The 14,323-nt window shown below is 45.8% G+C and overlaps 1 protein-coding gene across 14 annotated transcripts in view; it reads right to left on the bottom strand.

Moving 5' to 3' along the window:
• The window catches only part of LOC106568825 (disco-interacting protein 2 homolog C), a 255,185-nt gene that overhangs the window by 19,205 nt on the left and 221,657 nt on the right, over window positions 1-14,323 (bottom strand). For 13 of the 14 annotated variants that reach the window (XM_045694056.2, XM_082960831.1, XM_045694058.2 and 10 more), the window contains exons 20-27: window positions 13,981-14,189; window positions 13,181-13,295; window positions 12,598-12,799; window positions 11,917-12,026; window positions 4,010-4,090; window positions 3,208-3,331; window positions 2,544-2,665; window positions 2,194-2,305 (exon numbers count right to left, since the gene is read on the bottom strand). In XM_045694056.2, the coding sequence (XP_045550012.1) occupies window positions 2,194-2,305; window positions 2,544-2,665; window positions 3,208-3,331; window positions 4,010-4,090; window positions 11,917-12,026; window positions 12,598-12,799; window positions 13,181-13,295; window positions 13,981-14,189 (1,075 nt within the window). The remainder of the gene's footprint in view (window positions 1-2,193; window positions 2,306-2,543; window positions 2,666-3,207; window positions 3,332-4,009; window positions 4,091-11,916; window positions 12,027-12,597; window positions 12,800-13,180; window positions 13,296-13,980; window positions 14,190-14,323) is intronic. The other variant, XM_082960830.1, reaches the window with a different exon arrangement.

The following is a 14,323-nucleotide window of genomic DNA, read 5'->3' as shown; positions in this document are numbered from 1 at the left end:
TCTATTGATTCTGTATCCTCACAACAAAATCTGCAGAGCTTCGAAGATTTATGCCCCAAATATTCAACATTTTGATGGTGGCAAGAATTCTATATAATAATTTTAGCTGAAAAGCACGAAGTCTTGAATCTTGCGTTGTTTTATATATCAACTCATACACCCTGTACCATGGAATCGGTACATCAAAAATCTCTTCCCAACTATTTTGCAATCTGTATGGCACAGTTGTCAACATCCTGGTCCTCAAATGAAATTGGTATACTTTCCTATTTATGCTATTTTTATTCCTACACCAGTTTTGATCCTTTATATTGGGCAGACAGACCAGTTCCCTACCTCCTGCTGCCACCTGCCACCTCCATTTTTGGGGAAATGCTGTAATCAATTGGTTGTACTCTTGGATTGAGCAGACCTTCCCGTACAATTCTGATCACTCCATGGACATAACTCTACCATTACAATATCATATAAGAACAAAATACCCTTTTCAAACATCTTTCCCATAAATACAGGTATTTTATCAACCAGCACATTTGAGTTCAGCCATAATATTTGTTCTCTTTTCAGGGGGATGAAATTGTAGCCAGCTCTGCAATGCTTGTTTGAAAAAGACAGATACTTTGAAAAAAGTATAATTTTCAATTAATTGAAAACGAGACATGGCAATCTGCACAAAGGCAAAAAGGACATTTTTAAACAATGGATGAGTTTTTCTTATTAATCTACTTGAGAACCATTTAAGGTTCAAATAAAACTTTTGAATGACAAGCTTTTAGAGAGAGGTTTAGTGCATTTATATTTAACAATCTCAAACCACCCAATTCATATTATATTATTTATATCTTTTGTGTCTACTTCACCATCAGCTCATTTTATAGGTAAGCTGCAAGGTAATGTAAAAGTTGTATTTTTTTAAGGATCCAATACATAATATTGTACATTTATTATAATTTAGGTTTTAGTCCCGAGAGTACAGAAAAGTTATCTAGATCTTTAATGAGACATTGCAGGGAGCTAGCTTGCGGACTTAATATAAAACTTGAGTCATCGGCATACATTGACACCTTTGTTTTTAAGCCTTGTATTTCTAATCCTCTTATGTTGTTATTGGATCTGATTTTAATAGCTAGCATTTCGATGGCCATAACGAATAGATATGGTGACAGCGGACACCCTTGTTTAACTCCTCTTGACAATTCAAAACTGAGAAGTAGCCGTTTACTGTTTTACACCTGGGGTTGCTATACATAATTTTTTACCCATTTTATAAGAGAATTACCAAAATTGAAAAAATCCAGGCATTTATAAATAAAATCCAGTCTTTATCAAATGCCTTTTCAAAATCCTCTATAAATACCATTCCTGGCTTGTATCGTCCATGTAAAAAACCTGTCTGATCAGGATGAACAATACATGGTAAAACCTTTTTAATTCTGAGTGCTATGCATTTTGCTAGTATTTTTGCATCACAACATTGAAGTGTAAGGGGCCTCCAGTTTTTTTAGATAGACTGGGTCTTTATATTTGCCATCTGGGTCTTGTTTTAATAATAGAGAAATCAGACCTTCCTACTGAGTACCTGACAGACTACCATTTCTATAGGAGTAGTTAAAACAATCTAACAATGGAGCCTTTAGTATATCAAAAAATACTTGATATACCTCTACCGGTATGCCATCAAGCCCTGGGGTTTTTCCAGACAAAGGATTTAATAGCCTCAAAAAGTTCTTCCTCTGTAATTTGGCCTTCGCACTGATCTTTCGGTACATTTGTTAATTTTCCATTTTTTATATTATTTGGAAAGAATTCCTTACCATAATCTTCATTCAGTGGGAGAGGATGAGAAGGAAAAGAGAACATCTGCCTGAAATAATTAGCTTCCTCTTAAAATATCATTCGGAGAATCATAGATGACTCCGTCTTCAGTAATGAGTTTCTGCAAATTCTTTTTGTTAGCATTCCTGTATTGGAGATTTAGGAAGAATTTTGTGCATTTCTCTCCATATTCCATCCAGTTTGCTTTATTTTTGTAATAGATTACATTAGATCGTTCTTGATTAAGTTCCTAAATATAAGTTAATTTTGTATCTCTGTAGTATTGGTGTCTGTTGTAAAGAAGTCCAGACCCTCAGGCTAAAGTGGGTAATGTCTGACTGAGGTGACTGGTGCAGCGTGGGTAATGGAGTCTCTTACCTGTGTCCAGGACAGGAGGCCAGGACCTGACGTCCACAGCTGCGGAGGCCTCCTTCGACCTCAGCAATTTACAGATCACCGCTGTAGTCATCATACACGCCGAGCGGCTCACCTGGGGGCACACGCACACATTGAGACACGCAAATACAAGTTTGGAAACACACACGTTTAGTCACATGCGCACGCACTGTAAAATGCTCCAGATTGACGAGGCCTACTCTGTCGCCTTCGAGGATCCAGCTCCCTTTAACATGACCTCTTATGCATCATCTTGGTCTACATTTTCTCTAATGAAAGGTCAGTTGTGATGTGATGACTTGATACAAAGAGGATGTCAATGAGGCACTTACCTCCACAATCATCTTCACTGTGGGCAGAGTGGTGGCTATGTTCTGGGGGTGCGGAGGTCGCACAGTGATTGGCACGCAGCCCGCATACAGGCACCCGTAGAACGCTGCGATCAGGTCAATCCCTGCATGAAGGACACAGAGAGGGAGAGGGGAGAGAGAGGATATTAGTTATGGTCCGTCAGTCCATGAGTCCCTGTGCCAAATCGGAACCAGCCTCCCGACAGACAGAAAGACACTGCACCCTCAGGACAAGGAGCCGTATTGAGCAGGCTGTCCTAGAGACAGTTAATTGAATGGCTCTCTCAGGCAATCTCCCTTGTCAGGATTTTGTCCTGCTTGACTGAGCCTTTTCATTATGGACCTATGGCTCACTTGAACGCTTGAATTTCTCTGGCTCCCAAATACTAATGGAGTTCCAAATTAGAATTCTACCTTTCAAATCTTGGAACACCCAGGGCCTTCTCTGTGTGTACCCTTAAAGATCAGTACACTCTTGTTGGAAGTGCTATTCTATCATAGAGAGATGTGGCTCAGGCCCTGGCTTGGAAGCACAGAGAGATTCTAGATTGATGAATGATAACTGACAACACATGACTGCTGGTGATAAACCCAGTGAGAGACGTGTGATATGTTTGTCAGCCCGAGTCCCAGGCAGCAGACGTACCAGGGGGGTAGACGAGCGCAACGTGATCCCCGTCCTGCAGGTGTCCTCGCTCCGCCAGCATGGTAGCAATCTTCTCTGCTCTCTTATGCAATTGGACACATGTCAGAGAGCTGGCTATCGTCCCCTGTGGTCATACACACGAAGACACAGGCACACACACAGGCACACACACAGGCACACACACACACAGGCACACACACACACAGGCACACACACACACAGGCACACACACACACACACACAGGCACACACACAGGCACACACACACACAGGCACACACACACACAGGCACACACACACACAGGCACACACACACACAGGCACACACACACACAGGCACACACACACACACACACACACACACACACACACACACACACACACACACACACACACACACACACACACACACACACACACACACACACACACACACACACACACACACACACACACACACACACACACACACACACACACACACACACACACACACACACACACACACACACACACACACACACACACACACACACACACACACACACACACACACGAGCGATAGATGAGAGATTGACAAAGAAAGAGGGAGAGAAAAGGAGAGCAAGAAAATTATGATTTACAGTTTAAAGTTTCAATAGGTCTTTGATCGGGCTACTTCAAATAAAATCCTCATGGGTCTCAATACAAAGCGAGAACAATGCCAACTATTTCAGCTACTATGTGTACAAAACAGGAGTCAGAGGAGTTAGGAGTCAGATGTGAACAATGCCAATACAGCCTTTAGCCAGGTCTCACTCACCCTGCAGTTGAGAAGTGTGTAAAGCACATGGTCCGGAGTGGTCTGGGCCCTCCATTGTAACACTTCAGAGAGGAAGAGGAACTAAAATATACAAAAGAAGGGAATATAAAATAAGCCTCTGGCTGGATCACACACTCCGAGAGGAGCCATTCTGCCTTGGTGTTCAAATCAGACAGGAAGTGTTTGTCACAAAAGGCACCCTATTCTCTATGTAGAGTGAGCTACTTTTGACTAGGGAATGCATAGGGTTCTGGTCAAAAGAAGTGCCCTATATAGGGAATAGATATCATCTTAAGATAGCTAGGTAGGATATTCATCTTAAGATAGCTAGGTAGGACAACCACATTTCACAGTAAGTACATTTCTCCTCAATAAAGTAGCTACACAGTATATACACAAAAGTATGTTGACACCCCTTTAAATTAATGGAATCGGCTATTTCAGCCACACCCGTTGCTGACAGGTGTATAACATCGAACACACAACCATGCAATCTCCATAGACAAACAAACATTGGCAGTAGATTGGCCTTACTGAAGAGCTGTGATTTTCAACATGGCACCGTCATAGGATGCCACCTTTCCAACAAGTCAGTTCATACATTTTCTGCCCTGCTAGAGCTGCCCCGGTCAACTGTAAGTGCTGTTATTGTGAAGTGGAAATGTCTTGGAGCAACAACAGCTCAGCCACGAAGTGGTAAGCCACACAACCTCACAGAATGGGGCCGCCGAGTGCTGGCGCGTAAAAAATGCCTGTCCTTGGTTGCAACACTCACTACCAAGATCCAAACTGCCTCTGGAAGCAACGTCAGCACAAGAACTGTTCGTCAGGAGCTTCATGAAATAGGTTTCCATGGCAGAGCAGACGCACACAAACCTAAGATCACCACTAGCAATGCCAAGTGTCAGCTGGAGTGATGTAAAGCTCGAAACATGTTTTCTGGAGTGATGAATCACGCTTCACCATCTGGCAGTCCGACGGACGAATCTGGGTTTGGCGGTTGCCAGGAGAACGCTACCTGCCCCAATGCATAGAGCCAACTGTAACGTTTGGTGGAGGAGGAATAATAGTCTGGGGCTGTTTTTCATTGTTCGGGCTAGTGAAGGGAAACCTTAACGCTACAATATACAATGACATTCTACACCATTCTGTGCTTCCAACTTCGTGGCAACAGTTTGGGGAAGGCCCTTTTTAGCATGACAATGCCCCCGTGCACAAAGCGAGGTCCATACAGAAATGGTTTTGTCAAGATCGGTGTGGAAGAACTTGACAGGCCTGCTCAGAGCCCTGACCTCAAACCCATCGTACACCTTTGGGATGAATTGCAACGCCGGCCGCGAGCCAGGACTAAATCGCCCAACAGTGCCCGACCTCACTAATGCTCTCGTGGCTAAATGGAAGCAAGTTCCCGCAGCAATGATCCAACATCTAGTGGAAAGCCTTCCCAGAAGAGTGGAGGCTGTTATAACAACAAAGAGGGAGACCGACTCCATATTAATGCCCATGATTTTGGAAGGAGATGTTCGACGAGCAGGTGTCCACATACTTTTGGTCATGTAGCGTATCGGCAAAGTCAGAGCTTCATATTAGAAGGTGACACGCTGAGTTCTTAAACATATCATTCTTTCAGCACAATGACCTGCTCTCATAACATTTCAAAATGCTGAAGGCACTGGTTCAGTTGCTGAGAGAGACAGAGAGAGACAAAGAGACAGAGATATGAGCTCCATATCAGTGGCGCAGATAGAAAGAGTGAGAAATAAGAGAAGGGGCCAAGCATGTCTCAGCTTATGAATTTTTCAAGGTTTCATCCGTGGGGGCAGTGGAGGAGTAAATAGTGGAGTGTAATTCATGCTTTTTGCAGTTTGGTTCTGTCATAGGAGCAGAGCGCGAAAGTTTGGAGTCTGCAGTGTAATATTGCCTGTCTTAAGGCCTGCTCTTATAGTGATGAATTAGGGATTCAGTATGCACCGTTTTAATCCACCGGGTCCAACTGCTACAGATAGTAAATCATGTTCTCTGTGATCTTCTACACTGCTCTGACAACCAGATATGTCCCAAAATGGCACCCTATGACCAGAGCCCTCTGGTCAAAAGTAATGCACTAATTAGGGAATAGAGTGCCATTTGGGATTTACACCATGAACTATTTCACTGCTCTGAACACCCCAGGAAAATCCACCCACCACCAACCGTCACTTTAGCCTGTCTAGTTTTAGAAAAATGCTGTGAAAATTACAGCTGCTGAAAGTGCTTAGTTTTACACTAGGGCTCTTGCCATTAAGTAGGGACAGATGTTGTCCTGTTAAAACAGTCATTTGATATTTCCTGTCTAATTCCATAGGAAGGCCTGTTTCCAACAGACACACAGAACAGACTATTCCCTGTGAACCCACGGCTGTTCCCCAAATGGCCCCCCATTCCCTGTGTAGTGCACTGCTTTTGACCAGGGCCCATGGGGGTTTGTTCAAAAGCATTACACTGCATAGGGAATAGGGTGCCATTTGGGACAAACCCCAAGTGAGGGGCTGCCTAAAACTAAGTGACTCCCTCCCTCCCTCTCTCTGCACTCAAACAAACATTAAGACAGGAACTTAGTCGACTCTGCCAACGCCGCTACAACATTGGCAAAATATAAACACAGTTTCCTGATGAAAACATCCCTAAGGCACTTGCCATAAGCCCAGTGGATAATTCAGTAAAACCAATTTATTCTGTTTCTGTTCACAGGAAACCATCCCACTACTGTATATTAGGCTAGATCAGTGGGATAGAGAGGCCCAGGGCACCATATTCCCTATTTAGTGCACTACTTTTGATCAGAGCCCTATGGCCCATGGTCAAAAGTAGTGCACTACATAGGGAATAGAGTTCCATTTGGGACGCACCCCCAATATTGTCTGTGACAGCCAGGAGAGAGACAGGCAGATATGAATGGCAGAGGACTGTATTGAATGGTGAAGGCCCACCCCCTCCTCTGAGACTCCCCCAGAGTGCTCTAGTTAAGCCTGAGCCTGCCTGGTCAGTACGGAGCAGCACAAAGAGCCATTGTCTTTAATCAGCCCAGCCAGTCAGCGTCGGTCTGTGACTCAGACTCCAGGGCTGGATTAGAATCAGCACAGAGAAGAGCTTTATCTGTTTAAGTGTGTGATTCCAGAGCTTGTGTAGAAGAGAAAAGTTATCTGAAAAGTATCAGCTGTCATTATCAAAGTGGATATCAGTCTTTACTGTTATGTAACCAACTAGGTGGTCAGTGGTGTACATTTCAGCAACATGAAGTTGAACACAACTATTATTTATGCTGGAAAGAAGAATAAAAGGTGTTCCATACATTTTTTAAACATGCTAAAGCAGCAACCATTCCCTGACGCAAACTCATTGATTGGGTTAGACATGGCAAGACTATCGAGCACAGGTTAAAAAAAAAATCACAACATTGAATATTAAGGAAATGGAGCCACGAAATAAGAGAAAGCCATTCACACAGAGGGCCTGACTTTCAGAGGAATGAGCATGCAGACAGACCATATTGGTGCATTAAGGTGATAATGAGGGAAGCAGAGCAGCAGTGATTATTATGGTCTGGTTGGCATGCTGAACAGAACAAAGGAGCAGAGGAAGGGATACAGACTGATGGTTGCTAGGGGGATTAGATCAAATGGAAAAGAGCATGAAGTCTGAGTCAGAGGATTCCAAACCACACCACAAACAATGTCTGCCTTCCAAATGGCACCCTGTTCCCCTTAATAGTTCACTACTTTTAACCAGTCTTATCAGCCCTGGTCAAAAGTAGCGCACTATATAGGGAATAGGGTGCCATTTGAAATGCACTCAATGTGTCCCGTCTTCCAAAGGGAAAGTAAAACAGAAGAAATGTGAGTGTTGTGTTGTTGCTGTCGTCTGCCTTGTCACTTTACATTAGAGGTCGTACTGCCCAAGCGACTGCCTAACGGGGTGATTGATGAGATTTTTCAGCATGAGAGAAAGGGGAAATCAATTCTGTCTCCGCTACGGTACGGCTACGCTCACCATTGCTCAGTGCCACCAGCCAGGCACCTCACATTCCTTTATTAATAATTACTTTCCAAACCTCTGCTACTGTAAAAGGAAAATAAAGTGCCATCAAATCGAGAATCAGTCAAATCACATGCGTCTCTGTATTGACAGGGGATTCGTCCCAAATGGCACCCTATTTCCTATGTAGGGCAGTACCTTTGACCAGAGCCCTATGGGCCCTGTTCAAAAAGTAGTGCACTGTAAGAGTCCTAAAGCCCCGAGGGAAATGTACTGTTTGATATTTCAAGGCAAATCTAATCAAACCAAACTAACCAAGACTACAATCCTTCCCCAACACGCAGTATACCAACCAGTATGCTGCTATCCACTACCCAGATATGAAGTAAGGGCTTAGGGAAGCCAACATTACATCACAGTCTGTGTGACTGGTTTAAGCTTCCTACTTAATAGAAAGAAAATGTTGAGGAAGGGACAGTTCCAACACTCAGTGGAAACAGAGAGGAAGCAATGGATACAGGGGGACCTGAGGCCTGGTGTCAGTACCTAGAGCTATGGATACAGGAGGACCTGAGGCCTAGTGTCAGTACCTAGAGCTATGGATACAGGGGGACCTGGTGTCAGTACCTAGAGCTATGGATACAGGGGGACCTGAGGCCTGGTGTCAGTACTTAGAACTATGGATACAGGGGGACCTGGTGTCAGTACCTAGAGCTATGGATACAGGAGGACCTGGTGTCAGTACCTAGAGCTATGGATACAGGGGGACCTGGTGTCAGTACCTAGAGCTATGGATACAGGGGGACCTGGTGTCAGTACCTAGAGCTATGGATACAGGGGGACCTGGTGTCAGTACCTAGAGCTATGGATACAGGAGGACCTGAGGCCTGGTGTCAGTACCTAGAGCTATGGATACAGGGGGACCTGGTGTCAGTACCTAGAGCTATGGATACAGGGAGACCTGGTGTCAGTACCTAGAGCTATGGATACAGGGGGCCCTGGTGTCAGTACCTAGAGCTATGGATACAGGAGGACCTGGTGTCAGTACCTAGAGCTATGGATACAGGGGGACCTGGTGTCAGTACCTAGAGCTATGGATACAGGGGGACCTGGTGTCAGTACCTAGAGCTATGGATACAGGAGGACCTGAGGCCTGGTGTCAGTACCTAGAGCTATGGATACAGGGGGACCTGGTGTCAGTACCTAGAGCTATGGATACAGGGGGACCTGAGGCCTAGTGTCAGTACCTAGAGCTATGGATACAGGGGGACCTGAGGCCTGGTGTCAGTACCTAGAGCTATGGATACAGGGGGACCTGGTGTCAGTACCTAGAGCTATGGATACAGGAGGACCTGAGGCCTGGTGTCAGTACCTAGAACTATGGATACAGGGGGACCTGGTGTCAGTACCTAGAGCTATGGATACAGGGGGACCTGGTGTCAGTACCTAGAGCTATGGATACAGGGGGACCTGAGGCCTAGTGTCAGTACCTAGAGCTATGGATACAGGGAGACCTGGTGTCAGTACCTAGAGCTATGGATACAGGGGGACCTGGTGTCAGTACCTAGAGCTATGGATACAGGGGGACCTGAGGCTTGGTGTCAGTACCTAGAGCTATGGATACAGGGGGACCTGGTGTCAGTACCTAGAGCTATGGATACAGGGGGACCTGAGGCTTGGTGTCAGTACCTAGAGCTATGGATACAGGGGGACCTGGTGTCAGTACCTAGAGCTATGGATACAGGGGGACCTGAGGCTTGGTGTCAGTACCTAGAGCTATGGATACAGGGGGACCTGGTGTCAGTACCTAGAGCTATGGATACAGGGGGACCTGAGGCCTGGTGTCAGTACCTAGAGCTATGGATACAGGAGGACCTGAGGCCTAGTGTCAGTACCTAGAGCTATGGATACAGGGGGACCTGGTGTCAGTACCTAGAGCTATGGATACAGGAGGACCTGAGGCCTAGTGTCAGTACCTAGAACTATGGATACAGGGGGACCTGGTGTCAGTACCTAGAGCTATGGATACAGGGGGACCTGAGGCCTGGTGTCAGTACCTAGAGCTATGGATACAGGGGGACCTGGTGTCAGTACCTAGAGCTATGGATACAGGAGGACCTGAGGCCTAGTGTCAGTACCTAGAGCTATGGATACAGGGGGACCTGAGGCCTGGTGTCAGTACCTAGAGCTATGGATACAGGGGGACCTGGTGTCAGTACCTAGAGCTATGGATACAGGGGGACCTGGTGTCAGTACCTAGAGCTATGGATACAGGGGGACCTGGTGTCAGTACCTAGAGCTATGGATACAGGAGGACCTGAGGCCTAGTGTCAGTACCTAGAGCTATGGATACAGGGGGCCCTGGTGTCAGTACCTAGAGCTATGGATACAGGGGGACCTGGTGTCAGTACCTAGAGCTATGGATACAGGAGGACCTGAGGCCTAGTGTCAGTACCTAGAGCTATGGATACAGGGGGACCTGAGGCCTAGTGTCAGTACCTAGAGCTATGGATACAGGGGGACCTGGTGTCAGTACCTAGAGCTATGGATACAGGAGGACCTGAGGCCTAGTGTCAGTACCTAGAGCTATGGATACAGGGGGACCTGAGGCCTGGTGTCAGTACCTAGAGCTATGGATACAGGGGGACCTGGTGTCAGTACCTAGAGCTATGGATACAGGGGGACCTGGTGTCAGTACCTAGAGCTATGGATACAGGGGGACCTGGTGTCAGTACCTAGAGCTATGGATACAGGGGGACCTGAGGCCTAGTGTCAGTACCTAGAGCTATGGATACAGGGGGCCCTGGTGTCAGTACCTAGAGCTATGGATACAGGGGGACCTGAGGCCTAGTGTCAGTACCTAGAGCTATGGATACAGGGAGACCTGGTGTCAGTACCTAGAGCTATGGATACAGGAGGACCTGAGGCCTAGTGTCAGTACCTAGAACTATGCTGGGTAGTCACTCTACAGTCCCATTCATCTACTTCAGTCTATCGCAAACACACCGCACTGGTCCCCATGGATCACTAATCCCTATATTAGTGCACTACTTTTTACCAGGGCCAACAGGGAATACAATGCACTACACTACATAGGGAAAATTCAATTTGGGACGCAGTCCACGGTACAGTTACACACCCTATTATTAGGTATCTCAGAGACAGAGAGCCTCTTAGACATCGTCTATGAAATGGAAAATACCATTGAGCAATGTCTTACTGTGCATAATAAATATCCTAATGTGGCCCGTCTCAACAATCCTTTTAAAAGCTTTGTTCCATATTAGTTCTGTAACACCAATCTACCGATCCCAGGACATTTTTAGCCTTGACACGAGTCAAAATCAGAGTAAATCACTAACAATACATTCTACTGGACCACGGGGCGGTGGTATTTGTTCCTGTGTTGTGCAAGGCATGCGAGCAGAAATGTATATGGTCTGATCCATCCATATAAACACTTAGATATCATGAAAGAAGGAATAGAATGATAGAGATGTAGAATACTATACAACAGATGTCAGATAAATAATTCATATGACTTGGGGAGACTATAGATGAACAACGGCTGAACTACAGTACAATTATAGTGTTTACATATGAGGGGATCAAATTACAGTAGATGGTCAACTTAAACATGGAGAGTGTGCCAATATTCAACTGATTCATACTACGTCCCAAATGGCATCCTATTCTCTATCAAGCGCACTACTTTTGACCAGGGCCCTTGGGCTCTGGTCAAAAGTAGTGCACTATGTATGGAGTAGGGTGGCATTTGGGACATACCCTAATATTCAGTTGGAGGCCCCCAGTCCATGGTTTAATGAGTGTGCTGATGTAGATGAAGGTGTTGATGAAAACCAAGCCCTCAGAGAGCAGCACAGCACACACACCTTCCTTGCCTGATCATTGTCTTCCATCTGGCCCAGGTCCCTGCCGCTAGCCTGGGCAATCCTCTTCCCCGACACCAGGTTCCCCACCATCACAGAGGCAGGCCCGATCTCTGTGGACAGAGGGATAAAGGTGAGACAACACACATACAGAGAGACACACTGATACAAACATGTGGAATCTATATCCCTGGCTGTGATCTACAGTGATATATACGAGCTCACATTGTATGTGCAGTGAATTCCCAGAGATTTACAGAGACCGGGTGGGCTGAGATTGACCTTGTGTTCAGAGACGAAGGCAACCGAATGGATGGGCCAATTGACTGGATGGATTCTACTCTGACAGAGTGCCTTTCAGACAGAAACCTGTGTTGTAAATTAACATCTATCTAGGGGCAACACAGTACTAGAACTAATGGAGAGAGGTGACAGTTACACTATGGGATGTGTTGGATCAGATGGGACATGTTACAGTAGTCATCGGGCCAGGCTACAAAACACACCCTGTACAGTCCTGAATAGTTCTACACCTCATCCAACAGAATCAAGAAATATGAAGATGAAGTAAATGGATATCTCTATCACCATGTAAACTAAGGATTTCTATGAAACAAATGAACTATCAATCCCCCAGGCAGACCCACTCAGGATGGTGTGCTATGGTGTAATATAGTGTCTGACCCGGTTGTTTCTGCCGGGGCTTGGGCAGGTTGGTGACACAGGTATGGGGACACATGAGGACGTTGCAGGGGTGCAGGGAGCCCTCCAGGAACAGCTGCTTGCTCTCTGACAAGTGGATGCCCCCCAGAGGGGTTTTAGGAAGCGTGTTGGAGGGGACCAGGGCCAGGCAATACACCCCCACCTGGTGGATCCCATCTATGGCCTGTATGGGGAGGGAAGGGTACAGGGATTAGGGTGATGTGTGCCTCAAAAGGACTCTGGTCAAAAGTAGTGCACCATTATACTGTATATGACAACTAGATATGCTTACAGTCGTAAAGACAGGTCATATTGCCTGTATGTGGAGGAACACGGTGTCAGTGTTTGAGATGTGAGGTATGGATGGCTAAGGAGCAAATCCTAACTTATTTGTTTTGACTGCAATCACACAGCTGGAAACAGCTTTAATAGTGAAACCACAGTCTCTTTAGTTATGGACAGGAGCCCAGAGACCTGAGTTATTACAGTACAGGGTTCAGTCTACTGGTGTGTGTGTGTGTGTGTGTGTGTGTGTGTGTGTGTGTGTGTGTGTATGTATATACACCTGCAGCACTCTGCTCATCCACTGAAAGCTGTCCTCCTCTGTAGAGTCAGGTCTCTGCTCTGCCACCACCACAATCCTCTCATCATGTAACACAGAGATGGAGAACACTGCTATCCTGGAGAACAGAGAGATGGGAGACCAACCATAGAATTACATACAGAATGAGACCAACACCGTTAGCACACTGCTATCCTGGAGCACAGAGAAACAGGAAACCAATACTGTTAACATTAGCACACAGCTATCCTGTAGCATAGAGAAACAGGAGACCAATACTGTTACCACACTGTTAGCATTAGCACACAGCTATCCTGTAGCATAGAGAAACAGGAGACCAATACTGTTACCACACTGTTAGCATTAGCACACAGCTATCCTGTAGCATAGAGAAACAGGAGACCAATACTGTTACCACACTGTTAGCATTAGCACACAGCTATCCTGTAGCATAGAGAAACAGGAGACCAATACTGTTACCACACTGTTAGCATTAGCACACAGCTATCCTGTAGCATAGAGAAACAGGAGACCAATACTGTTACCACACTGTTAGCATTAGCACACAGCTATCCTGTAGCATAGAGAAACAGGAGACCAATAATGTTACCAACACTGCATAAGCACAGACACAGTCAATCAGCTATGATCACCATCATTTCTTATTTAAGTAGTGTCAGGAGCTTTTCCAGTCCACAGGACTTGACCAAGAAATAGAGCCTTTAAAAAGGGCCCAGAGGTTTTCCTGGTAAGGTCACATGTGAAGAAAAACCCCTGTCCACAACTGATAGATGAACAGCCACCTCCCCCTGTAGACAAACTTCATGGGCTCCACAGCCAGGGCTGTAGCCACGATGTCGTCAGCGTTGTGCCTCCTTCCCCCCACCACCATGAGGCCGTCCATCTTGCCAGCGATGAAGCACAGTCCCCCAGGACCCACGAAGCCCAGCAAGCCTGTCCTGGTGAAGGGGTACTCACTGATGAGAGCCCCAACACTGTTCATGGGGAACACCTAGAGTACAGACACACACATTCGTTTATCACTCTCCTAACAACCTGCAATACACAGAAAGTAATTAAATTAGCCCAATGGATAAATAAAACAAATGAATGAATGAAGGCATCACATAAGGGTGCAATTCCATT

The sequence above is a fragment of the Salmo salar genome, chromosome 14, assembly GCF_965601325.2.
Source record: "Salmo salar chromosome 14, fSalSal1, whole genome shotgun sequence".
Taxonomy (NCBI): domain Eukaryota; kingdom Metazoa; phylum Chordata; class Actinopteri; order Salmoniformes; family Salmonidae; genus Salmo; species Salmo salar.
This window is presented reverse-complemented; position numbering and strand designations above follow the sequence as displayed.